This window comes from Echinops telfairi, unplaced genomic scaffold (genome assembly GCF_000313985.2).
Source record: "Echinops telfairi isolate 266 unplaced genomic scaffold, ASM31398v2 ScPeMD7_7473;HRSCAF=8511, whole genome shotgun sequence".
NCBI lineage: Eukaryota > Metazoa > Chordata > Mammalia > Afrosoricida > Tenrecidae > Echinops > Echinops telfairi.
Window position 1 is genome coordinate 6,716,317 of NW_022111377.1, and position 26,459 is coordinate 6,742,775.

The following is a 26,459-nucleotide window of genomic DNA, read 5'->3' on the forward strand; positions in this document are numbered from 1 at the left end:
CTGCGCTGGTAGGTTGGCACCACCAGCCTTACTGTTAGCAGCCAGGAGCTTAAACACTCTGCAAGCAGGGATCCTAAAATGTGCGAGTGGTTGTGCCGTTATTATTGTCATATACTTGAATATTGTATGTCAAGTCCAGTCATTCTCAGTGAGGAGTCACCGTGTTTTAGGTGGAGAGGATGAGAACGCTGTGGTTCCGGAGAGAATAGCGGTGATGAATCCTGAATGGAGCAAGGAAGTTGATAAATACATAATCTCTTCGACAATGCCATTCTGCAGAAAATCAGGTCCCCTGAAGAGAGATGCCTGGGAAGACAGTCCTCCAATAAAATGGAGGGCATTTTACTTTTGATCAATATAAAACCACCTCTCGGACAAAAAATAAAACGTGCTGCGCAGACTGTGGATGAGAATGGCCCTGCCTGCATTCATGAAAGGAAAGTGGTGTTTCTGTAAGCCCTGTACCTGGACGCTGGTACATTTAAATAAACAGTGTTTGTGGAATATGACAGGCGTATTTGTAAATGCAGTGATGATTTAATCATTCCTCCGGACCTCAGCAGTAACGTTCCTGATCCAATAATTGTAAGGTGTGAATGATTCTCTAGAGGTTTGCAAAGGCCAGAATGTCTAGTTTGAGACCCCAGTGAATTTTCTCTTCTCTCGTAGTAGATAATCGCATTTGTGAATCATCTTCTGGGACCAAGGACTCTCTTTCCCCTGAGCCTTTTGAATGATTAGCTGGGTGTTTGTGTCAGAGAACACATGGACGTGGGCTGTATTAACAGGCCAGAAAAAATAGCCTGGGGAGATTGAATTTGTTTTGCAATGAGAACTGTCCGTTCTCTCATTCACTACCATGGGTGGATGGTGTGTAGATATTGCACACACACACAACTTCAGAGTTGAGGTCTATGAATTGACTTATTTGGGAATTCTCTGGTGTTGAATTCTTTACCTTACATTCAACAAGCAAACTTACATTTGTTAAGCATCTTCCTTCATTTGCCTTGTAGATCAGATTCTGATGCCTCAATTGAGCATGGGAGGCCACTCCTCACTACTTAAATTTAATCTTTTTCTCATAAGTCTAGGATGAATGCTTTTCAAGTTCCAAATTAAGATTCCCTCCCATAAATCCGCTGACTACCATCACCATAGAGATCCTTAATTTTTATTTGCTTTTTGTTAAAAAAAAAAGTCAGTCTGAAATATATTCGAAGCGTGTATCTCCAAGCAGTTTCTCTGTATGCCTTTTCCTCCTCCCTTTGAGGTAGGTCTGTGTGTCTGTCTGGATTCTGCACAACATCTGGGTGGTACCTCGGTGGCTTCTAAAACACTTATTGGATGAATGATTAAACATGGAATTGGATGTCAAGAAATCATCTAGCTTTGCATTTTCATTCAGCTTAATTCAATAAATATTTGTTGAGGTATTTTTTTCTTGATAAGAGAGTTTGATGCTCACTTGAAGGTATTATATAGCCAACGTAACTGGTCATAGCTTTTAAAAGTTCTACCGTGACCCAGGGTTTCCATGGCAAACCAATTAGAAAATAAGAGCCCTGGTGTGTAGTGATTATGTGTTGGGCTGCTAACCACAAGGCCAGCAGTTCAAAAATTCTAGCTGCTCTGTGGGAAAAAGATGTGACTTTTTACCCTCGTAAAGGATTACCCTACCGTGGGTGAGTCGGAATTGAGCTGATGGCAGTGAGTTATTATGGGTTTTTTGGGTACTACAATATTTCTGACATTAGCCATGAATGGCATAAACATGAATAGCAGATACTCTAATCATTGTGTATCTGTGCTCCTAAATCTTTTATATTTCCATTACATTGATTTACTTATGAACAGGGGGGATTTCTGCATAGTCACAGGTTTTTTTTTATTTTATTAAATGCTAGTGAAAAGTGATTTGAAAGAAGTGAAATTGAGGCTATAGAAGTTTATTTTTTTTTAATTATTAGTCCTTTTTTAGGGAGCTTGTACAGATAGCATGATGATCCATAATTCAATTAGGTCAAGCATAGTTGTACAATTGGTACCACAATCAGTTTACAAACATTTTCTTTCTTCTTGAACTCCTTGATATCAGTTCCCCTATATCCCCTCCATCCCCCATCCAATCCCCCAGGAACCCTATTGCTATTATTATTGTTGTTGTTATTTTTGCCGTATCTTACCCCATCTAATAAATCCATGCAGCTATAATTCTGTTGTTTGCTCCCCTTGTGTGGGGTTATACAATCATCCTTGCTATCAGCTTTCCCCACTCCCCTTCCCGCATCCTCAGGGAGACATTACTCCCATTACTGTTTCTGAAGGGTTATTTGTCTTGGCTTCCATGCATTGAATGATCTTAATTGTGCAAATGAGCCCTACACAGGTCTAACAAGATTAATGAGGTAAAACTAAGGCCATAATAGTAAGGAAAGGAAATATTAAAGAACTAGAGGATAGTCATGTGTTTCATCAATGCTATATATACTGCACCCTGAATTTATCATCATCATTTTCCTGTGGTCCTTCTGTGAGGGACTGTTCAGTTGTCCTACAGGTGGGTTTTGGGTCTCCTCTTTGCCTACACTCCTTCATATCCATTTGATTGCTTGTTTTTGAACTTCTGGTACCCATTCCCATTGGCACCTCATGGCCACACTGAAAATCTAAAGGTGTAAGGGGCACCCAGGCCGCTCCATCCCTGTCTGCAGAAGTGTATTTTATAGTTTCCAGATTCGTTTCTGAAATCGAGAGTTCACATTTGGTAGCTAGGGTGTGGGTACTTGAGACCAGACTGTAAATGCTTGGATGGGGAGGCAGTGACTCCTCAGAATGCCTGGCATTTCTTTTCCCTCTTCAACACTTCACCTGGTACCATATGTATTAGTTGGTGCATTAGAGAAACAAATCCACAGACACTCAAGTATAAGAGAGAGTTTTATATAAAGGTGAAGTGCGCATCAAGAAAACATCCCAACCCAGTGCTGCCCAAGCCCACAAGTCCAACATTAGCCCGTACGTCCAACACCGACCCACAAAGTCCTCCTCCACCTCACAAAACACACACAGTGATGCTGACGGCAGGAGGAAAGCCGAGTCAGTGAACGTGTAAGCATCTCAGCGCTGGCAGGGCGGCAGGAGGAAAGCCGAGTCAGTGAACGTGTAAGCATCTCAGCGCTGGCAGGGGTCTCCACGCAGCTGCGCCAGCACCTAGGGCTGCATCGGGGTAGGTCCATGTGGCTTCTCCTCAGGAATGTCTTGCAGGCAGTGAGCCTTACCAAGTGAAGCAGGGAACTGGCTAAGGCAGCTGCACCCTGGTCCGACCATCAGAAAGCAAGAGACCTGAGAACTAGAAAAGGGAGGCTCACCCAGCCATTCATCCCTCTGCCCTTCAATTAACCCCACGTGTGTTTATTGGCCAGGTTGGTACAATCAACTAACTACCTCAGATAGGAGGCAGCGACTCCTCAACATGCCTGGCTTTTCCTTTCCCCTCAGCCTATTCAACAAGAGGGCGAAAGGGTTTTGCACACTTTAAAATGAAAGCAGCCATTTCCACACGCGTGTGCTTGTGCCACTAACACCTAGTAGGAGCGATTTAAGATCTTGGCGATCTGAGGCCTGACTGGCAGAGAGGAAGCTTGGTCTCAGCCTTGAATGTCTGGATGTTTTTAAGTTTTTCTCCCACCAGTGGCCACTTGTGATTCTGGCCTCCATTTCAAGGTTACAGATGAACAGGGTGTGAACAGACAAGTTCATGGACTGTCGGGAGAGCGCAGCACCCCTTCTGGAAAGGGGGAACGATGTGGAAAATGTACACAGGTGAGCTGATCCCCTCTTCCCCTGGGAACGGAGTTTGACGCAATCAGCCAAGGCGGAACACCCTTGCATCGTTAACACTGCGCTTCGGAGTGCCGTGCTCTGCCCTCCTGGGAGAAGGTTATCGGAGGAGCAGCTTGCTGTCCTCAGCTTTTATGCTTCTTTTCCAAGGAAAGGCCGTCACTCTTCACTACACAATCAGGACTAAGATGAAGCCACAGGTAAGGGACAGCTGCTAGTGCAGGGTCCCCGCACACCACGGGGACCTGTCATGGAGCACCGGGTGTGGACTTGATTCAAGATGTGCGAGTCAGTGGTCAGGATCAGCTGCGAACCTGGCATTTAAAATAGACCTCAAAGTCACAAGTCAGCCCTTCTTAGAAACCCGGACTCTCCTCAGAGATAGGTTGGGGCAAGTATGGGACAGAGAGTGGGCACACAGCCCGGCGTCGAGGTAATTAATGATGGCATCAAAAGCCGGACAGAAGGTAGTTTCTTCACCACGAAACTCAAAAGGATTCGCAGAAAGGAGAAGAGGCGAGAGATGGAAGCTCCCAGAACCCTGGTGCTAGCAGCAGCCAAGGAATACCTGTTTCCTATTACTGGTGGACCAAAGTCAACCACAAAACCTTTAGCCTTAAAGCTGTGGGTAGAAGTGAGCAAATGCTGCAGCGAGGAAGGGGGAAGCTGATGGAAGAGAGGAACACAGAAGAAGTTCTGCGGGAATATTCCGTTACCTGCTCTGGGACCATCTTGGTAGTAACTCATGTGCCATCAGGGCCTGTGGGCATTTCTGTGTGGCAGAACTGTATCACAGTGGCCGCTTCAACGGGCTGACTACATTCAGGCAAAGCAGAGGAAGCACATTATCATTCTAGAATAATGCCTCTTTGCCAAAGGTTCAAGTTTTGCGCTTAAGAGGAGAAAAAAGGTATCTGGCAAACCCACGAGTGCACCCGCCCCCTCCTCCACTCTCTTTTCTTCTTGTGCTGCGGGTGTGAATCAGTCATTTTCTGTGCCGGTCTGGGCTCTCCATACTTGTACTTTACAGCTCCGTGGGCGTGTAGTAGAAAGGTTTTCTTGGATTTATGATCAGTACGTGTTAATGTGCACTAATGCGATGTAAGTTTTTAAAAAATTTCTTTTCTGACTCGTCTTCCCCATGCACCTTTATAAACAACATACGACTCCTCACCTCCACCCAAGATACTTCCGTAAGCTTTTCTTTAGGCCTGTAAGTGTTTCCTTATCAATTCTCTAGGAATTTATAATGTACAAAGGCTCCGGCTTGGCCAGTTCTCCCGATGGGTTTTGTCACGGACCACATCCCTTCTCCCTCTGCTAGTCCACCCTCCCTGGGTGTGGCCTTCTTGGCTTCAGTCAAAGCCACCATCGCGGAGATGAAAAATGAAAGAGTCCTTGCGGTTCTCTCGGCTTATATATTCTGTACCTTTGTGGCAAGGCAATGGAGTGTTGGAGAATTTTATAGTCGTCGTCCCTTCCCTGTCCCCGCAGTGGGCATCCCCCGTGCTGGGCCCCGAGTGTATTGGCCGGCTTTTGTGGGGGAAGTGGACGCTCTGTAGCCGGGCTGTGTGACATCCTCAGAGTTGGATGTCGAATGACAACCCTGCATTAATTAGAAGGCCACTTTAGACTTGCAGCGAGCAGAGAGTGATAGATCCCTAGGTGTTTTGGACTTCACACTCAATTGATGTACTTGGAAAGAGCAGAATTTATTTGCAGCTATTACTTCCTGAGGGACAGGCTGCAAATACATTTATTTATCCACGACTATTTATACGGACTGTGAGTTATGATTTGACCTCCATCTAGGCAAGATAAATCCTGGTATCCCGAGTCCATCCGGCCAACCTCATCTATTGCGGGAGAGCTGAAATGTGTATTGGAAAAACAATTTTTTTTTTTTTAAGAAGGAGAGGCAAGTTCCGTCTCTCACCCATAAAGTTGCTGGGGGTGGGATATAAAACTGCCAGGCGACTATCAAGCAGGGGGCGTTTGCCGGTCTTAATGGAATAAGGGTCAGGTGTGGATGGTCTGCTGAGCTGTTTTGCTTTTCCATGCATGTCTACAGATCGTCGGCTCCCTGCCTAATTGGTAAGCTGTAAGCTCTGAAGCACAAGGAGGCAGGCACACGTGCTGCGTCCAATGGACTCACTGAAACCCTGGGAAGTGACTCCGGTGGCCGGAGGTCTCGGTTTTCTGGGGCTGTTTCTCCTGTGTTTAGGATGACGGATTGCCTCTCTTACACTGCTGCTGCCCCACTCGATAGCACCTAGAAAGATCAAAGTCATGCAATGTGAGGGTTTTTGGGTTAGTGTAAATTTAAGAACGACTACAAAGGCTGGCTTTCTCTCCCTTGGAAAAGCAATTTAGCCTGCAGAAAATAATTAAATTCGCAGTATCTTGCAATAATTAGAACTTTGAAACGGGAGGGTTAATTATTTCAATCAGATTGTGGCTGTGGCCCAATAAATGTTCAAGGATATCAGCCAGACAGTTTCCAAGTTAATTTACACTGCCATAACTTTCAATACACATAACATGCACACACACATATATACATCTTTGTTTTTTCAAATCTTTCCCCTGCAGGATCATGCAGATCTGCGAAGCCATTTCTTCACAGTTGGTATGAAGCTAGAAACAGTGAATATGAGTGAGCCCTTCCATATCTGTCCTGCATCAGTGACTAAGGTAGGTTTTCTTGGCTCCCTAGGTGCGCCTCACCCCAGCCTGCAAGCGCGACTGAGTAAGTCGTTCAGTTCAAAGCCAAATGAAATGTGCTTGGGCAGGATGTGCAACCGAAGAATGGTGGCCTTTGAAAATAGTACAGCACTAGGTTAGACTCTCTTTTTATCACTGGCACCGTGGAATGAAGGCACCCTCGTGGCACCGCGGTTCAGTACTCGGCTGACTTTTGGAGGGCCTATTGTTGGAACCCCCAGCTGGCACAGAAGAAGTGGCCATCCGCTTCTGTAAAGAAGACCCCAGTGCCATGGAGTCCATACTGACGCAGCGGTTTCCAAGGCTGTAAATCTTTACAGGAGCACGCAACCTGGGCTTTTCCCAGGAAGCAGCTGGTGGGTTTGAACCATGGACCTTTTGGTTAGCAGTCAAGTCTTACGAGGCAGTGCCACCAGGGCTCCTTCTGTGAAGGTGATAGCCTTGGGATCCCTCTGGAACAGTTCTGTTCTGTCGTGGAAGGTCACTGAGAGTCAGAATCGAGTTCATTACGGGAACTAACCACAGATCTTGTCTCCTTGGAGGAGTTGCTCGTGGGTTGGAACCACTGACCTTTAGGTTTCTAGCTCAAGTTTAGCCTTTGTGGCATTAGGGCTTCTTACATTAGCTGGGTCATCATCGTAATTGTGTGCCATCCAGCTGATTCAGACTTAACAGCGTCCCGGTGTACAACAGAACCAACCATTGCCCAGTCATGAACCAGCCTCACAGTTCTTAGCCATAGTCCCATCGGTCCGTCACTTTCACACTGCTGTTTGTCCTCAACAAAATAATGCAACTACTCCTGGGGTTGCCTATTGCAGTACTGCACTGATAGTAGTTTGTGCCGTTTATTTATTTGGAAATAAACCTGACAGTGGCGAGAAGCAAAGTCCTCCCTCTAGTATGCCAGTACTTACCTCCTTGCCTGTCTGTTTCTAGCAAACATCAGGGACTAAAAAGGGCTTCTAAGATTGGTGAATTTTAAGTGAAATTACTTTTTTTTTCCACAGATATTCTTATTACAGCCTGGTACTCTTTAAGATAATTTGCTCTCCCATTGAGGACATCTGGGTGAAGGCCCCAGGGGTTAGTCCGAGGTGTGTGTGTTCACCTTACCTTAGCTGTTCTCTTATCAGTGGTAGGGAATAATCAACACATCAGCTTTCTTGGCAAATGTGTGTTTTGGTTAATGGCCTTCTGCCCATTAGTGGGGCAACTGAATTAGAGGTTTAAAAGTTAATTCCATTTTAATTTCTTCTGAAGGAGATAAGGCTTATTAATGCAGCAATTAGTGTTTTAAACTGGATTTTCTCATTGAAGATTTGATAAAGCTTGAGTAAATTAGTGTTCGTAATCTGCTATCAAATATGGCCAATTGTTCTTAGAATGAAGTTTTTCCTCCACTTCTTTTTAGTGAAGGCAAATTCTTTTTTTTTTCCTTGTTAAATCCTCTTCATTTGATGAAAGAATTACTAGGTATGAGAACAAACAAGCATGAAACCTTGCTTTGAATGATAATTTCAAGGTTGAAATCATATACCGTCCATTAAAAGATTTATTTGAAATTGCCCTTGGGGATCTTTACTTTATACTCTGCCAGTTATATAGCACATTGTCCTGAAACTTGAGAAGGATCACCATGTGGAGGCCTGGTCAGAATTTCCTTCATCCCAACAGCAGGTGATCCAATATTGCCAGCTACCCATTTATTCAGACTAGATATCCCATTGTCCTCATTGAAAAAGTCTTCATGTGAGCACTACCTGGTATTTATAAAACACATTTAATGGAGGCGCTGATAAGTTTAGCTTGTCAACAGTAGACTATCTCACAGTAGAATGCCTTTAAACAGTGACACTCTATGAAGTTAGACTGTAATGTAATTGTGATTAGTTTAATCAAAATACTTTTATCTTACTGGATAGACTTTCAATGATAGACCTTTGGTTTTTACAGAAAAAGTTTTTATTCTAAATAGACTGTGAGTGTGTGTTTTTTAACCTCCATTTTCTGTTCATTCTGGTTTTTTCCTTACACTTCATTCCAAAGATAAAATATCCGAGCCACTCTGTTTTATATATAGTGCTCCTCCTTAAATCGACCACATGTTGCATAGTGCAACACCACTGAGAACGCCTTTCTCTGCCTGAGAGCCTGGGCGGGTATCTCCCCAGGTTGAAGGTACATCTTCCTGTAGTAAGCGATCCAGACATTCTTACTACTGGAAATATATTTACTTAGATATATTTCTGTCAACTTTGAGAAACATGTTAGGATGTGGCAAGCTGTGATGTCATTACTCATCCAATGCAAGTTTTATTTTTCCTTCCCCACGCGGAGCTTTCTTTCTTGGGGCAAGTGTTAAATAAATAAATATCATCAAAGCAAACAGACTAGAGACAAGTATGTAGATGGTACTAAATGACCCACCTTTACCAGTAGAGCAGGTTTGCAGTGTTTAAACACAGCCTGAATGATTGACACATGATGATAATGGGAGTGAAGATTGGGGGGTGGGGGTGAACCTAAAAAAAGTTGATGGAAAATATCCATTATCTTTCCATTCCGTTTTCCACATAGTCTTTTGCACCCTCTCCATATATGAAATTATGGTGTAGATTAGAGACAGGAAGCTGGATTTATGTGGCCTAAGCTTCTGTTTCTGCCTGCTTGGAACTGCATGATCTTGGCTGAGTCCCTTCATGGTTCTAGGCATCACTTCTGGTTTGGACCACATGGCACCTTCTGGTTCTGGACCACATGAACCCTGATGGATGTGATGAAATGTGCCCACCTTTTTCTCCAATGGATGTGCCCATGAACATACATTGTCATGTGCATTGACACTGTCAGTGTCTGTCTTAGGAAACTGCTAGGATCTCATGGTAGCATTATACAGACTACTATTATTTATAATACTTTTTTTATCTTTCAGGTTTTTAACAATCATTTTTTCCAAGTGACTATTGACGATCTGAGACCAGAACCTAGTAAACTCTCAATGCTGTGCCATGTAGATTCTTTGGGGATTTTGCCAGTACAATGGTGCCTTAAAAATGGAGTTAATCTCACTCCTCCCAAAGGTAAGTAGTCGGTGAAATGTTGCAGTGTCCAGTGTCTTGGGAGGAGGCTCTTACTGTCGTTGAAGTAATGCTTTTGTTCATCTGGAGAAGTCGAAATTGCCATGTGCTGCCTGGTTTCAGTGCGGAATGCCGAGTTAGCCTCGATTCTTTTCTGTCTGAAAGTGGTAATCTAACCCAGGAGGGAAACCTGTCAACATGGCCACGACCTCCCTGCGCCATGCAACCTAGTATGTCTCACTCAGCTTCTTGCAATGCCTGGAGTGAAATTAATCACGCTGACATACAAGTCAGTTCAGTCCCTTCCTGAGTCTGTCTTTCCAGTGCTGTCCAGCCTCACTCAGTGTCCAAGTTGAGATCATGGCCACACCCGACAACACCCAACCGTGGTGTCCAGTCCCCTGTCTGACCTCATCTTATATACTTTTACTTAGTCCACTCTGCCACACCAGCCTCCTGCTATTCCTGGAACGTGCCAGCTACCTCCCATCCTTGGGACATTAGCATGTCGTATTCCCATTGCCATTACAGAAATTCTAGAATGAGTTTGTAAGGCTGTTGAATGAACATTATTGGAGCTTGATTGGTACCACTCTGGATTTATGCATTAATTTAATTGGCTTTTTACTGTATTACCTGTTTGCAACTAGCAACCTTTCGTTGTTTCCCCTTATGCTCTTCATTTCCCTTACTGTTATGAATCTGATTTTTTGTCTATACAACTACCTTACTGAGCACCCTCCCGAGAACAGTTTATTTAAGACCCGGTGTATCTGATTCTTGCAAGTGGGTAGAACTAGCTTGTAAAACCATCTGACTCTGGTGCTGTTTGGGCTGTTAATTTGTTTCCTTTAATAATGTTCAGTTTAGTCATGGTTATCATTTTGTTTTGTGAACTAATTTTCCATGGTGGTTGCTATTTCTGTGGAAGTTTTATCCAGTCTAACTGAACTAAGTCCTCTGCAGGGCAGTCTTGCATTAGCTTGTGCCCAGTGATCTTTGTGTGGGTTTTTACTGCTAACTTCAAGGTCTGCTGTTCAAAACCATCAGCCTCTCTGAGGGGGAAAGATGAGGCTTGTCATAAAGATTTCAGAAACCCACAGGGGCAGTTTTACTGTGTCCTATTGGGTTACTATGAGTCCGAATCGACTCAATGACAGTGAGATTCTGTTATTTATGCTGCTGTCTGTCTTCTGCCCTTCAGAAAGTAGATAGACTCCATAGGGTCAAGGGTGTGTGTGTCTGTGTATGATTTAGAACAGCCCCCCAGGTACATACCAGGTGTTTCTGTGTGTGTGTGATTTAGAACAGCCCCCCAGGTACATGCCAGGTGTTTCTGAGTTTTAAGGAGTGACTAAATGAACGTGTGCTAACTCCTCAGTCTGTGTCTTACAGGACTGTAGAATTAGACCCTGTACCCACAGGTGTCTGGCCTCTTGGTGCCACTGACCCTTCATCCTGAGACCTGGGGAGGCAGCCACAGTCCCTGCTGTTTCTCTGGCCCAGTTGCCCAGCTTTGTCTGTTTCCATTTTCACAGCTTGGACAGCCTACTGGGGGTTGGGAATGAGACAGTGGATCCCTCTGTTCCTCGCCTGTGAGCCCAGGGTCACCTGCCCTGTGCCAGCTCTGTACAAGAAAAGACTGAAGTTGTGCCTCACCTGCGAATATAGAGGTGGCTGGCAGTTTCAAGTGTGAGATTGTGGTTTTGTAGCAAACTGTGGAGTCACAGATACACGTTTGGCAGTTATTAATTCTTTGTCTCCATCCTGCCTGTTAGCCCGTGGTGTGCAGTGTACAGAACGTGCTTCATGAACCAAATCGAGAACACATTGGGAAATGCTTGCGACAGAGCAGAGTGCTTCCCAGTGCCAGGCCTGTACCTCCCGTCTGCGTCGTCGTGTGCCCTCACTTGTGTTTCTGCTGGTGCCTTTGAGCCGCCAACCTTCCAGTTAGCACCTGGCACTGAGATGCTGCACCACGAGGACGCCTTCCTAAAAAGAGCCCTTAGGTCTTCACAAGTGCGCACTGCGGGGTGGGGGGGCTGTCATGATTCATGAGGTTTTCTGGGAGAGGATTAAGAAGCTGCTCTTACAGAGTGGCTTCTGTTTTCCTATCTTCCCTTCCCATATCTGGTCACCATATTTGCTGATCTCTGAAGATGATCGTATCACTTTTCCTTTTAAAAAGAGGTTGAACAAAAGTTAAATAAACTTGCTATTTACACAAGATAGGATCACACTCTAACAGTGTAAACATTCGCAGAGGTGAAAATCCCCCTGTGGCGCTCCAGAGTAAAACCATTGAAGGCACAATCACAGCAGACCGGGCTGTGGACCTGCAGATGAAATTCTGCCACGCTGGGGTCTGTATGCTGAGACCCCTGAAGGGGCTCCCCCCAAATCCTCGACATCCCTTCCCATCACTGCCGGTACCTCATCACCATCTTAAAATCTCCAGGCGTGTGTCTGTGACTCCCATTTAGGAGCTTTTCATCTTGTTTTCCCACCAACTAACCAGAGACTGGCAAACTTCCAGGAAAGAGATACAGAAGAGATGTATTCTTTGTAAGAAGTGCAATTAGTTACTACGACTCCCTTCATTCTTTAAGAATTAAAAACAGCTCTAAAGATTTAACATGCGTTCAGTGCATAAAAATTTTTTTTAATTACAAAAGTTTATAAGGCACTACTTATAAGACTGTAACCCTGAAACATTTGTGGTCATGGTAGAAAACTTGAAAAATACAAAGAAGTGGCAGAAAACAATGACCACACATCCAACCACCTAAAACAGTATCTTTATATTTACTGTGACACTTTTCTTACAAAAAGTGTTTTATCTTTGCATATTTTTGTCTAAACCCGAGGATTCTGTATTCTGCCTGCCGCCATATTTTCATCTAAACTCACAGTGATGTTGTTCACAAACTATGCACAATTTCATGCCCGTATGGCTTTTCTTGGACAAGTCTCTTACATCCCACTGCCTTCTGTTGGATGTAAAGTTGTAATATTACAAGCATATTAATCTATAAACTTTTTTCAGCTTTTAGAATTATTTTTATGGGCTAAATTCCCAGCAGCTAAATTGCTATGTCAAAGGGCACGAACATTTTCACTGCCAAGCTTTTTTTTTTTAAATAAAAAATTCGTTCATTTACACTGCCAGTAGTAATGTTTGCAAGTGGAGCTGTTTTATGTCAATTAATTGAGATCATAAGGAAATGGGTCATCGACCTCGTCTCCTTTGGACCTGCTGCACTTAGAACATCATTCAGAATAAACACTAATAAAAGCTTGAGTAACTCAAGTAGTTGTGGTTCAGCAGTCCCTCTGGCATCTTTTTGCAAATTTTAATAGTCTTTAGTTTGGGCTTTCTTTCTTTCTGAAAGTCGTTTATTTCCTTCTCCCCTCTACTATTTCCCTCCTGGGATTAAAACATGTTTTCCCAGCTTCAGCTAAGCTGTAGTACTTGTTCTGTCTTTGTTGATTAATGACAATGTGTATAATTGACCCCTGTTGTCTCTATTATACAATCCACGGCAATTTGTTTTTATGCAGCAGTTATTTTCTGAACTGTCACAAAACTGCCTTACAAAGACAGTTCATTACCAGCCCAAAGGCGTAGGATTTTAAGTGATAGAGTGAGCAGAGAGCTCTATGTGAAAAAGAACCGAAATCCAGACTGTTAGAATGGCCAAAGAAATGGGAGAGTTCAAGAGGTAATTAATTATGGTTTACCAAAGGTAACCAATAAGACCTGATTATATCTTGATGTTATTAAATTTAAAATGACTTGCTGTTTGGTGTAAACCATGAGACCATGGTTCTTAAAAACATTAAAAACTGAACTAATGGCCTGTATTAGTCTGGATACTTTAGAGAAACAAATCCACAGAAACTCATGTATAAGAGAGAGTTTTATATAAAGCTTAAGTGCATATCAAGAAAACATCCCAACCCAGTGCTGCCCAAGCCCACAAGTCCAACATTAACCCATATGTCCAACACCAAACCACAAAGTCCTCCTCCATCTCACAAAACACACACTATGATGCCAACTGCAGGAGGAAAGCCAAATCAGTGAGCGTGTAAGCATCTCAGCCCTGGCAGGGGTTCCACACAGCTGCTCCAGCACCCAGGGCTCCATCAGGGTAGGTCCATGTGGCTTCTCCTTGGGGATGTCTTACAAGAAGTGAGCCTTGCAATCTAAAGCAGGAAACTGACTAAGGCAGCTGCACCCTGGTCTGACCATCAGAAAGCAAAAACTAGAAAGGTGAGGTTCACTGAGCCATTTATCCCTCCGCCCTTCAGTTAACCCCACCTGTGTTTATCGGCCAGGTTGGCACAATAAATTAACTAACTCACTGCCATTAGTCAATACTCTTAGTGACTCTCTAGGGCAAGGTAGAACTTTCCCCTTTTAGTTTCCAAGATGGTTTACAGAGGTAGAAAGTCTTGTCTTTCTCTCAAGGGGTGCCTGGTGATTTCGAACTGCCAACCTTGTGGTTCGCAGGCCAACATATAGTCACTGTGTCACCAGGGCTCCCTTATCCTCTTAAACCTAGACTTGAACCTACACGTGTGGATCACCTTTCAGTCCAACCACTGACAGACTTGTAAAGTAGACAGTAATGACATGAGAATCAATAAGCAATTCTAGGAGAACCAAAGTTCAGCCAGCAGGAAAGATGGGTGAAAAGAAATACTGAAAAGACAGGGGAGGACAGGGGCAGAGTGGTAATACATTGAGAGCAAAACTACTAGTGACAGGAGACAAAAACAGCGGTCTAAATTGTTGAACTTGTGTCTTCTAAACTTCCATCCAAGCCACAGTCAAGTAAGGAATGGCTCTGTGTAGAGAGTCTCAAGCACTGGGTTTGGAAGGTGCCAGAAAGCACAGAACATGAAGTTTTCTGGAGTGGGTTGAAGTCCACTGGATACTGGTTGCTATGACGATAGTCATAGAAAATCCAGTTCTTGTGGCTGACTCTGTACAAGGATGACTTCTCAGGTGGACATTATATCTGTTCAGACACTGACAGTTCTGTTATGGCAGGGTGGGGGGTGGGGAGGGGAGAGAAACTACTGCTATGGAGAAGTCTTTTCACTCTTTTCTCCTCAGCTTTATCATGGCCTTGAAGAGATTTTTCTTCTACTCCCCAAAATAACCATGGTACTTAGCCCTCAAACCTAAACAGTGTGAGTGGCTTAAGAAAAAAGGAGGAAAAGTAACATTGAAATGGACTTGGAGTCTTGTGACAAACAAGTTCACTTCAAATAATAACACACACATACACACACACACACACAAGGGATTTATCTTGTCTTCATCCACTCAGTGGTCAGATCCTCAATGGCGATGCCTTTTTGCCTAAGGCTTCACTCTCAAACTTGCCACTCCTTTCTCCTTGGAGATGGCTGGGAATTATCCCCCAGGGAGAAAGGGAAACCTTCCTGAGTCGCCCCAGTAAAATAAGGAGTAATTATGACGCCTAATCAAGCATGTTAACAAGGAGGGTAGACGCGAAAGATCTTTTTGTTTTATGGATTTGTAAATGAGGAAAGCCAGACACAGAGAATTTCATCTTTCCCCCACCCTTGGTCCCGAGTTCCAGGTAAAGCTCCGTCTAAATCCCAGAGGTCTGGCTCTCTGGCTGCAGACCTTTTGTGCTGTCCTGGGCCTCCTTGAGGAGGATTCCTCTCTTCCTATTCACGGATGCGAGGATGGCAGCTAAGACCACTCCAGAGAACCTACTCCCAAAGCAGCGGATGATAGTCATCGTAAAGAAATATGCATTGCCTTGTTTAAGCCATGCTTTCTTTCATTTGTTTAAAAGTGTTCAAAAGAAGCCTGTTTTGTTTTGTTTCTGGACTCCTCTGCTGCCACGTCTCTCAGCTAGAAGGGTGGCTCTGGAGAACGGGGCTGGGGGACAGCAGGTGGAACAACTTGAAGAATGGCTTCTTTGAGTTGCAAAACTGGCTAGAAAGACCTTATTTTAAAAACACACTCACAAAAACAAGAACACCTCACTGCCACGGCATCTATTCTGACTCACAGCGACCCCATAGGACAGAGTGGATTTGCCCCTGTGGGTTTCTGAGGCTCTCGATCTTTCCAGGAGCCAAAAGCTTCATCTTTCTCCTACGGAGTCGCCCATGGAGTCAAACTGCTGGCCTTGCAGTTAGCAGCCTGACTGAGAATCCATTGTGCCGCAACCAGGCTGCTGAAAAGATGTACAGCGTCTCAGAACTCTGAGGCTTCTTATCCCCTTGTTGGAAGGAAATGATCCGGTTGCAGTCTTTCTCTAGAATAACAGAAGAACACATCTGTAAGGCTAGGGAAGGGTCTAGATGAGTCCCTGGAACCACAGGAGAACTAGGATTATCTTAATGGTTATATCTTCTTGTCCTATGCAAACAATAGCAATAAAAAATGGGATAACTTGAACTTACTTCATGAAAACCATACCCATTTTGCACTCAGGGTTTACAAATGACAGAAAAAGAGTCCGTTTCTTAAGATTCTTCATTGATTTCTATAATCTTTGCACAACTGTGAGATTTAGCAACTTAAAGTCAATGGGTATAAGGCTGTGGGATTTTTGATAAGGTGGAGAAAAGGAGTTGGGGGACTTGGGTCCAAAATAGACTTAAAATAATTCCCTCTAGATTGAATTGATATGTCCTCAAGCCAATGATGAGAAACCCCTACAGGAGGATGAATTGTATATGTTTTCAGTGCACCTTAATTGGGACAGCATTTTTCATTTCCCCTTTTCTCTCGTGTTCGTAGGAAAGGTGTAAACATTTCGCTTATTTTTCTATGGCATGCTTGCTAATTGTTTGACTTTATGAAAGCAATACTCATTTTAAGAGATGTTCTCTTGGCTAAATTAAGCCATATGCCCAGCCTAGCCCTGTTCTTAATGTTTGATTGAGAAATGTGTCCCGCCCCTCCACCTCCTGCCATGTTTGACCTGGGTTGTCACACTGAAGATAATATGATTACATCTTCCATGCGCCAGGAAAAAAGAAAAAAATCACTTTGGGATCACCTGCATTTAATTAAGTTCCATATTTACAAATAATTGTTTCTCAACCTCCATCGTTATGTCTTAAATCTGCCTCAGAAATTGAACACCAGAGAAGCCCAGCCCTGTCCGACTCATTTTCCTTCCACCTCAGCAATTCTATTCTAAGGCAAAATTTATAGTCTTCCTCTTCCTTTATTTCTTTAGGGCTTTGAGCCCTAAAACCTCGACTTCTTGTTTGCCATTGACTTTTGTCTTCTGTTACTTCTGAAAACTCAGGGATTAGTTCCCTTTTGTTTTATTTTCAATAAAAATGATCATGGTTTCCATGTAGATACTAAGAAGTAAGTTCATTTGAACTCTAAATTTGCATGATGAGGCATTACATTTGTTACAGTAAAATGGATGATGGGAATGGGTTTTATGAAATAGACCTTCTCAGCTATCTTCCCATCGAACAGATCTACCCATTGGCTTGTGCTCTTGTCTGTAGTGTCCACTCTTCACTTATGATACAGTGATGATGATAATGCTGTGTTTTACATATGTATTTAATACTTTGCATTTTTCAAACTATTTCAGTTGGTCTTCTTGAAATGGGAAGAGTTCATAGGCCAAAGAAAGCATAATCCTTTGGGGTAGACTTGCACCATATTTATCGTCATTGCTGACCCCGTCTTAAAGCAGTGTCATTTGTCTTAGCTGTAGCTGAATGTTTTCTCTCCATTGTGCTGTTCACAGGTTACTCTGGCCAGGACTTTGACTGGGCTGATTATCACAAGCAGGATGGGGCCGAAGCAGCACCTCCCTTCTGCTTCCGAAATGTAAGATGCCTGTTTCTTACTTTTATTGTTGTTATGATTATAGAGGTCTGTCGTAGATTTTCTAAGGTGCTTTCTCTTTATTGAACAAGGTTAGAGAACTGCATGGGGCTGTAGGATCATCACACTGTCGTGGATTTTGAAAAGTCTTTCCCTCAGCTTGTACAAGGGGGATTCAGAAAGTTCATGCAAAATTCCCATTATCTTTTAATTCCCACAAGCTTTCTGGAGCCCCCTCGTATATTAGTTTAGGGACATCTAAGCTGTGGTGACACTTCAGCTGATGAACAGAAGCAGCTCGAACAGGTCATCAGCGTATTTCTCACTTATGGAAGGGTCTCAGAGATTCCCGAGTGGGCAATTCTTCTTGTTAGGGTGAGTCAGATGAGGTGCCTGATTGTCCAGTGGTTAAGGATCAGCTGCTAAACAGAAGAGCCGAGGTTCAAACCCTCCAGCCATTCTTTGGGAGAAAGATGAGGTAGTTTGCTTCTACAAATATTTTCAACCTTTGAAACACTGTAGGGCAATTATACTCTGTCATAAAGGGTCGTCATGAATTGGAATGGACTCAGTAGCAGCAAGTTCTACTTATAAAATGTCAGAGGAAACCAGCCTCCAACAACCAAAGGGCCAGAAGGCACAAATGTACAGAGATAATATATAAAGATTATTGTAAAGTAATAGAGGATAAGAAAGATAGGAGAGAGATTAAAATAAAGGAGTCAGACACATTTTATGGTAGCATGCTCACCTCAGCTCCTCTTGATGGACCACGTGGAAGTGGGAGAAGTGAGAAAGAGTCTTTACTATTTTGGGACACTATAGGTAGCCTTAAGACATGCATGGTTAGTAGTTACATGTGTCACAAGGTGGGTGGTATCTACATTAAGGTCCCTGAGCTCACAGGTGAAGAAACCTAATACCAGCATTGGGGGAAGGGCCAAGGGGGGTTGGTGTCTGGGCCGGAAGAGAGAGCAAAGGATCATGTCTGCTTCAATAGGGAGATGTACTCAACCATGTGCTCACTTTAAGGCAGCGTAACTGTTAAGGGGAGAATCTGTGGGAGTGATTTGTAAAGCAGGATAATGTACTTGAACTTTACCTCTAACTTACCAAGATGGAGGCTCTCCTACCATGGAATACCAGCTTTCCAGATTCCCTGTGATAAGTTAGGGAATACAGTCCTCGTCATATTTCCCTCGGTGTTAGTTTCCCACAGTTCATTTGTTTCTCTGTATTCGTATTCATCATCGGAATCTAGCTAGCAGGTAGGAAAAGAGATCAGGAAGAAAGTATCCCTAATTCTAAAAATGGTAGCATCTCATTGGTGAGTACCAGTCACTCTGAGGCTAGAGCATGGATCGGGGCCAGACAACTGCTGCTGCTCCAGACTGTTCAAGAACGAGGACCAACATAGTTGGAGAACTAGCCATCAAGGGCCTCCGTGATGTCTGCATTTGCCATTTAATACAATAGTGGTAAGCCCAGTGATAATAGTCTCTGCTCCGGAGGTCTATTCTTAAACTATATTAGTGGTTTTTTTTTCCCCCTCGAGGTGTTTTATAAGTTGGTAGCCAAATACTTTAGTCTGTTGATTACTTTAAGCTACTTGTTGTTGTTGTCAGGTGCCATCCTAACAATCCTCTATGCAACACAATGACCCTGGCTGGTCCTATGCCACCCTCACCTTCATCTCTGTGTGTGAGCCCGTTGGTGTAGCCTCTGCGTCAGTCCATCTCATTGAGGGTCTTCCTCTCTTTCACTGACACCTTTGTTCACATAGAGCTTATTGGTATAATAATGGGATCTTCGTGATACATAAAACAGCAGTGTGTGTGGTGCCCGTACACCCTTGTGCTTGCAGTTATAAGCAGTGGTTCTGTCAATCACTTTGTACAATTATTCCTCCAAACGTCATCATGCTTAGGAACTATGAGAAAGGGATATAAATTATGATCCCCGTTTGGAGAAAGTGGGGTAATATTAGCTTAGTTTATTGCACTATGAAAATGAATTCCTTATGGGATGAAAAAAATGCAGTTCTCTAATTAGAGCCTATAGTTACAACAATGTAAAGTGTTTCCAGACCAAAGACTTGTTTTCTAGACATGTGCTCCAAGGGTTGTGGATTCCTTGGCCCCCAGCCCATAGTGTGTACTACAGGAGAGCAGAATATGAGAATTCCGAGCCTAGGAGAGAGAAACTCCCTACGGAGCACAGGTCAAGATCGGTTTGGGGAAAATGAAGTCGGGTGATTATTAGGCCAATTTGTAATAAATATAGTAATGAAGATAGAAGCAACCCGGTGGGGGAGTTGGAAATTCAGGGCCCTTCCAATGATTCCATGAACTTTCCATTGGATGGCTTTGCCTTTCCGCAAGAGCCTTTCTGTCACATTGAAGAACTGTGTGGAGCATGTGCAGGTGGTTGTGGGGACAGCTGTGGAACGTGCCATCGTGAGGATATTGGCTGGCCCGCTCCTAGAGAGGATCAGTGCAGTGGCTTCTTACTGGACAGCTCACATACGGACCTTGCTGCCCCAGAGTCTATTGACCTCAGCAACTTCTTTGGGAGCACAGACACTGTCGCACCCCAAGTCCGTTTGGGGTGCTTGTGCTTTCCCACCTGACAGCAGTAATGTCTCTTGCTTAACTCTCTAGCCCTGGGCAGACCAATCCTCACATCTCCTCCTCATTTTGTATTTAGAGAGCGAGCTATTTCTTCAGTGCCAAACAGCGCTCTACTGCAGAGTTTTGTTTTTAGCTCGCATTCACCCAGCAGTTGTCCAAATGCATTTTTAATACAGAAGCGAGCGGCCGCATCCCAGGTAGCCTCTGAGCTTGCAGGATACAGCTAGCGAGATCGAGGGTGCTTTAATGAATTTGCTGGTGTATTCATTACGCGTGCATTTTGTTATGCGTGTGCCCACTTTTGTTTCTGGCTCTCCGTTTATTTAATAGACAGGATTGTTATCTGCCCATTGGCATATGCATTGCATTACTGGTCCTTCACTGAATTTGTTAGTTTGCTACAAGTGTTCTTTAATGGAATGCTTATTATGAATTCCTTTTTTAATCACACATCTCCTGTGTAGCAGGGGAGAGCTAGTGTGGAAATGGATGCCTGGCTGACATTCCCCCAGGGATGTTTAACTATCAAAGGCATTTATGAAAAGGATTGACAGAGCCAAATGCTTAGTAAAATCAACTCACAGTAACAGTTTTGCTATTGATCCTTTATAAATTGCCCTCAAGCAGTGAGCTGAGACGAAAATAGGTTATGTGGTTGTAGCCTTCCCTGATTAAGTAGGATAAAATGCACTTTAACTCACTTAGAGGTTTTCAGGCAGCCTATCGAGTTGTTTTATCAGAAAGGAGCTCAATACATAATATGTGTGGATGAGGCAAGATGACTTGCAGAAAAATAACCCTCCTTACACACTGTCTTGATTGCTGTTTCCAAAGGAACAGGAAGGAAAGGAGGAAATGGATTTCTTAACTTATATTGGATAATTGTGTTCTGGTTACATAAAGTCAAAATTGCAATTTCCCACCTATATCGAAAGACACGTAAATGTGTAGAGCGTTAATATCTTTCTATGACTTTTACACAAAGATTGCAGTCTCAGTTACTAATTAACCACTGACATTGAGTCGATTCTGATTCATAGCAACTGTGTAGGACAGAGTAGAAATGCCCCCTTTGGATTTCCAAGACTTGAATCTCTACGAAGTGTAGCCCAATTGGGCTGCCAAACTCAAGGTCAGCAGTTCCAAACCTCCAACCACCAGCGCAGCAGAAAGATGAGGCTGTCTGCTGCAAATAGTGGCAGTTCTTGACTCGCACAGGGGCAGCCCTGGCTTGGCTTATCATTTAGCTAGGGGTCATCAGATGGACCCGATGGCAGTGCGTTTGGGGTTTGGGAATCTTTACACGCAGACAGCCACATTGTTCTCCTGTGGAGTGGCTGGTGGGTGTCCAGTGCGAAGCTGGAACCACCAGGACTCCTCAGAGATTTAGAGGAACGTGTTTATCTCAATTTACGTATTGATACAAGACAGATGTATTTTCTATCTATACATGTAATTGTGCAGTGTTTTCAACTGTACCTTTGTATAATGTAATAACTTGCCTGATTATAATTTATGGTAGTTGGTATCTGTGAAAACAAATCTTAAAATAATATTGGAGGCTTGCTTCTAGTGGTAGCTTTGTAAGCATGCACTAAACTGATCTCACCGTAGGTAGGAACTGCAAAGGTGAGATAAAATACTAAACACAACTGTTGGAGAGCACTGGATAATGAGTAAAGGCAGGCAGATTCTGAGGGAGCAGATGCTTGGAAGCCTGTTTTGTTGTTGTTTGTTGGTTTGTTTATTTTTCAGTGTTTTCACCTTAGGGTAGCCAGATATGAAAACACAGGGTAGCCCAAACAGTGATTGGCTGAATTTTATTCTCTCTCTCTTTCTCCGTGAGGGCCAAAACAGTGATTTGCTGAACAGATACACACACACACACACACACACACACAACAACAACAACAACAAACTCACTGCCATTGAGTTGTTGCCTACACGTAGCAACTCTATAGAGTTGCTGTACGAGAACTGCCCCTTCTTAGTTTCCAAGATTGTAACTTGATAGTTGCAGGGAATCAAATGGCCATTCTGGCAACCACAGCTATTGGGAAGTCGGGGGAAACTGCCTGGCTAGAGCAGGGAGCCTGTGTCAAGCTGAGGACACTGTAACTACGCTGAGATTAAGTTATTTGTATTTTGAGTTCAACCCAGTTCATGTCTTGTTAAAAACAGAAGCCTAACATCTCGTGGGAGGACTAGGGCAGAATGCAGACTCCCCACAAGAGCATGAGAAGCTCTGGATTGCCTCCAGTACTTGGAAGCATTCGAAGAGAAAGGACGAGGCCACCCATTCGTGACCCAGCAACGATCCTCCATAGAGACCCAGCGGACCCACAGACCCGGCTGGTCTGTTTCTAAAAGACTCGCCAGGCGATTTGTGTGAAGCCCCCTCATACAGCATTTGAAACAAGCTGGAAGGGCGTAATAGTAGAGTGGAGATGAGAGTGTAAAGTGTCAATGATGTGTCAGTTGAGATGGTGCGGTCCGAGGAACAGAAAGAGATAGGTGGGGGAGTGATGAACAGAGCCCCTGGGATCGGTGTGTGTTGGAAACTCAGAAGATTTAACAAGAGAGACTGTGGCAGAAAGAAATATCTATAACGAGATAATGGTACCCAAAGTAGCTGAAAGACACATTCAGGAATCTCATTGAACCCCCAGGCAACATAAATACAAACTCAGTATAATCAAATTATCGAATACCAAACATAAATGTGACAATCTGGAAAGCAGACCCTTCAGTAAAGAAGATACAAAGATGACAAATATATGAAAAAATGCTCAATACACTGTCATTAGAGAAAATGCAGAGTGAACCCATGACAAGAGAATACTACATACCTGTTAATATTTGCTAAAATAAAAATTACCGACAACACTAAATGCCGGAGAGAATGTAACACCTGGCACTCTCATCAAGCCCTGTTGGAAATTCAAAATGGTATCACCACTTTGGAAAAGAATCTATCAATAAAGTTAAACACACACTTGCCATATGATTCGCCAGTCTCATAGCAAGGGAAACTAAAATCTAGGGTCACACAAATTTGCACTTCAATGTTAACAGTGGCTTTAACGATCGTTTAAACTGGAAACAACTCAAATTTTGAACTGATAAGTGGATAGACAAACTGTGGTACATCTGCTTACTAGAACCCTACTTTACTCAGCCATAAAATGGAGCAAACTACCTATACAATGCGCATGTAATGCTCAGCAACAGAAGCCAGACTGAAAGGTGCATGTTGTATGATTCCACTTACGTGTCATCATAGGAAGGACAATCCTTGGAAAAAACCAGCAAACCAACCAATAAACAAAACATCAGGGTTTGGTGGGGTGTGGGGTTCAGGAAGGAACTGGATCCTTGTCTAGGACCCTTGTCGATATATTTTTCAGGGTGAAGGAACTGCTAGGTACTTGACTGTGCTTACGAGTACAGGACCGTCTGCTATTCTACTGCATGCGTTTGTTCAATGGGCCTGACTTCGTAGAAGTGGACTCCCAAAGAGGGAACTGTATACTTTATACATTTAAAACATGAGTCAAGAAGGAAGTAAAACCAAAATGTAAAATAAGAACATTTATCACCAAGCAGGCAACCCTGTAAGAAATGCTAAGAACAGTTTTCAGAGTAAGGTGAAATGAAGACAGATGGAAACGTGCATCTGCCTGCCTCAATCCCCTCCAATCTGTCCTCCAATGCAGGAAAGTAGAAGAAATGACTTGTCCTTTGGTCACTTCGTGTAAGGGAAAATGCAAATGGAAGTAAGTGAACAGAGAGACCTTGCATTCATTCATAGATTAATTTGCTCATGTAATACATATTATTAGGCACTTACTGTATATGCTAGCCATAGCTCTATGTTTTGAGGTATGCATAGGAGTTGAAATTGGTTTGACAGCAGTAGGCAGGTAGATAGGTTGGTTGGAAGGAAGGCTCATTCTCACTATTCCTCATGCAGAGTGAGAAAACAAACATGTAGCAAGGCCTCTAGGTTCTATAAATAATAAATGTGAGCATGCGTGGGTGTGTGTGTGTGTGCGCGTGTGGTGTGCGTTTCTGCTTCCTCATCTGGCCAGCCCTCGGACTGCAGACCATTACGGTGTGAGATCCCCTGGCTCAGGGTTGCTCCTGTTTCTCTTGCAGACATCGTTCAGCCGGGGTTTCACAAAGAACATGAAACTAGAAGCTGTGAATCCCCGGAATCCCGGAGAACTCTGCGTGGCCTCCGTGGTCAACGTCAAGGGGAGGCTCATGTGGCTCCACCTGGAAGGTAAGCACACAGTCCTGATTCTGAAGACTAACCAGAGGCATTGCCGTCCCCGGCCCATCTGTAGAAGAATCCAGCACGTCCCAGAAGGCCCCTTTTGCTGCTGCTGCTTTTTAAAAATAGTTTTATTGGCATTTTGTTCCCATGTCATGCAGTTTAATAGTTCAGTCATGTTTAAATGGTGAAATCTTTTCAGAACATTTTCTTCTTTCTCCTCCTCATTATTAGCTCTCTATTCTCCTCCCCGCCCCTGCCGACCTTCGCTGCCCTATCCCCAAGAATCCTTTAATCCAGTTACTGCCTTATATATTTACCTATCCTGGATTTCATAGACCGAAAAATAATACAAGACAAGAAACAGACAAACAAAAACAACAACCATGACCAAACAGAGTAAAAGCTCTACTGAAAAGAAAGCAGGAATTATTAAAAACAGAAATGTTAAAATAACTCCACAAGGACACCAACTGATAAAGGTGTTATGTTTTAACCCAAGTTCATCTGCCATCGTCAAGTTCACAGCGCTCTCTGTGTGATAGAAAGGCTCTTAATGACCCTGGGCTGGGCTCAGAGGCTTCATGTGTGTGGGGACCCTTAAACAGATCTCACATTATTGCGAGTCCTTAAATGAGTTAAACTAATCCCATGTATGTCCAATCAGAGGCTCTCACCATAACTAATGATTTCAAAAATGAGGTGCTGGACCAATAATTATGTTTGGCCTTTTTATATCCATGATCTTGAAAGTTAATGTCACAATTAAATTACAGGTAGTCACTGGGTTATGGATGCCTGAATGAAAGATAACTCCTACTTGCCCTTTAGTGTTACGTAAATTAGCCCTCATTTTGAAAATATTGAACCACTATTCCCAACAAATTCTTCATTACTGTCACCTTTGCCCGCTGCACTTGCAGTTTTTAAATCATTGAAAAAGCTTCGAGCCTTCTTGCACTAAAACCCCAAACCAGACTCAAACTCCAAATCAAACTCACTTCCAACCCTTAGCAACCCGATGGGTCAGGGTGGACCTGCCCCTGTGCGTTTCCGTTTCCGAGACGGCAGCTGTTTACTGGAGGGGAAAGCCTCCTCATTCTCCTGAGGATCTGCTGGTGGTTTTGAACTGCTGATCTTTCAGTTAAGGCTAAATAAGAAGCTTATGAACCTGTTCAGACTTCTCTATAAATTCCTGCCAGCACCGTTAGGAACATATCTTGTTCAAACCCAGGGATAGCCTGTAATATGAGTCACTCATACTCCTATTACAGCCCAGTGAGGGCTTTGAGGGCTTGGCTATTATGAGGAGGTAAGTATATATTTCCCTTTTTTTGGTTTGTTATATTAAATCATTTTATTGGGGGCTCGTACAACTCATCACATTCCACACATATATCCATGTGTCAGGCACTCCTGTACATTTGTTTCCCTCATCATTCTCAAAAGATTTGCTTTCTACTCGAGCCCCTGGTATCCGCTCCTCATTTTATCCCATCCCTCCCCGCTCCCCCACGAACCCTCGATAATTTGTAAATTATTATTATTTTGTCATGTGTTACACCATCCGACGTCCCCCATCACCCACTTCTTCGCTGTCCTTCCCCCAGGGAGGAGGTTATATGTAGATCCTTGTAATCTGTTCCACCTTTCTCCCTCACCTTCCTTCCACCCTCCCAGTATCACCATTCTCACTACTGGTCTTGAGGGGAATCTTCTGTCCTGGATTCCCTGTGTTTCCAGTTCCTATCTGCACCAGTGTACATCGTCCGGACCAGCCGGATTTGTAAGGTAGAATTGGGATCATGATAGTGGGGGCTGGGGGTGGGGGTGGGGAGGAAGCATTCAAGAACTAGAGGAAAATTGCATATTTCATCATTGCTACACTGCACCCTGACTGTCTCGTCTCCTTCCCATAGCCCTTAACTCTTGATGGGACTAGAAAGTCTTGTCTTTCTCCCTTGAGGTTAGCGGTGCAATCCGTAACCATTCTGCCCCCGGGGCGCTGTATAGTGGGCAAGGGTGAGGATTATGACCCCTTCTTTTATAGG

At 43.6% G+C, this 26,459-nt stretch overlaps 1 protein-coding gene across 1 annotated transcript in view; it reads left to right on the forward strand.

Moving 5' to 3' along the window:
* SFMBT2 (Scm like with four mbt domains 2) overlaps nucleotides 1-26,459 on the forward strand; it is a 277,081-nt gene that overhangs the window by 176,586 nt on the left and 74,036 nt on the right. The window contains exons 8-11 of the mRNA XM_004712625.2: nucleotides 6,436-6,537; nucleotides 9,503-9,650; nucleotides 17,423-17,505; nucleotides 24,291-24,417. Coding sequence (XP_004712682.1) covers nucleotides 6,436-6,537; nucleotides 9,503-9,650; nucleotides 17,423-17,505; nucleotides 24,291-24,417 — 460 coding nt within the window. The remainder of the gene's footprint in view (nucleotides 1-6,435; nucleotides 6,538-9,502; nucleotides 9,651-17,422; nucleotides 17,506-24,290; nucleotides 24,418-26,459) is intronic.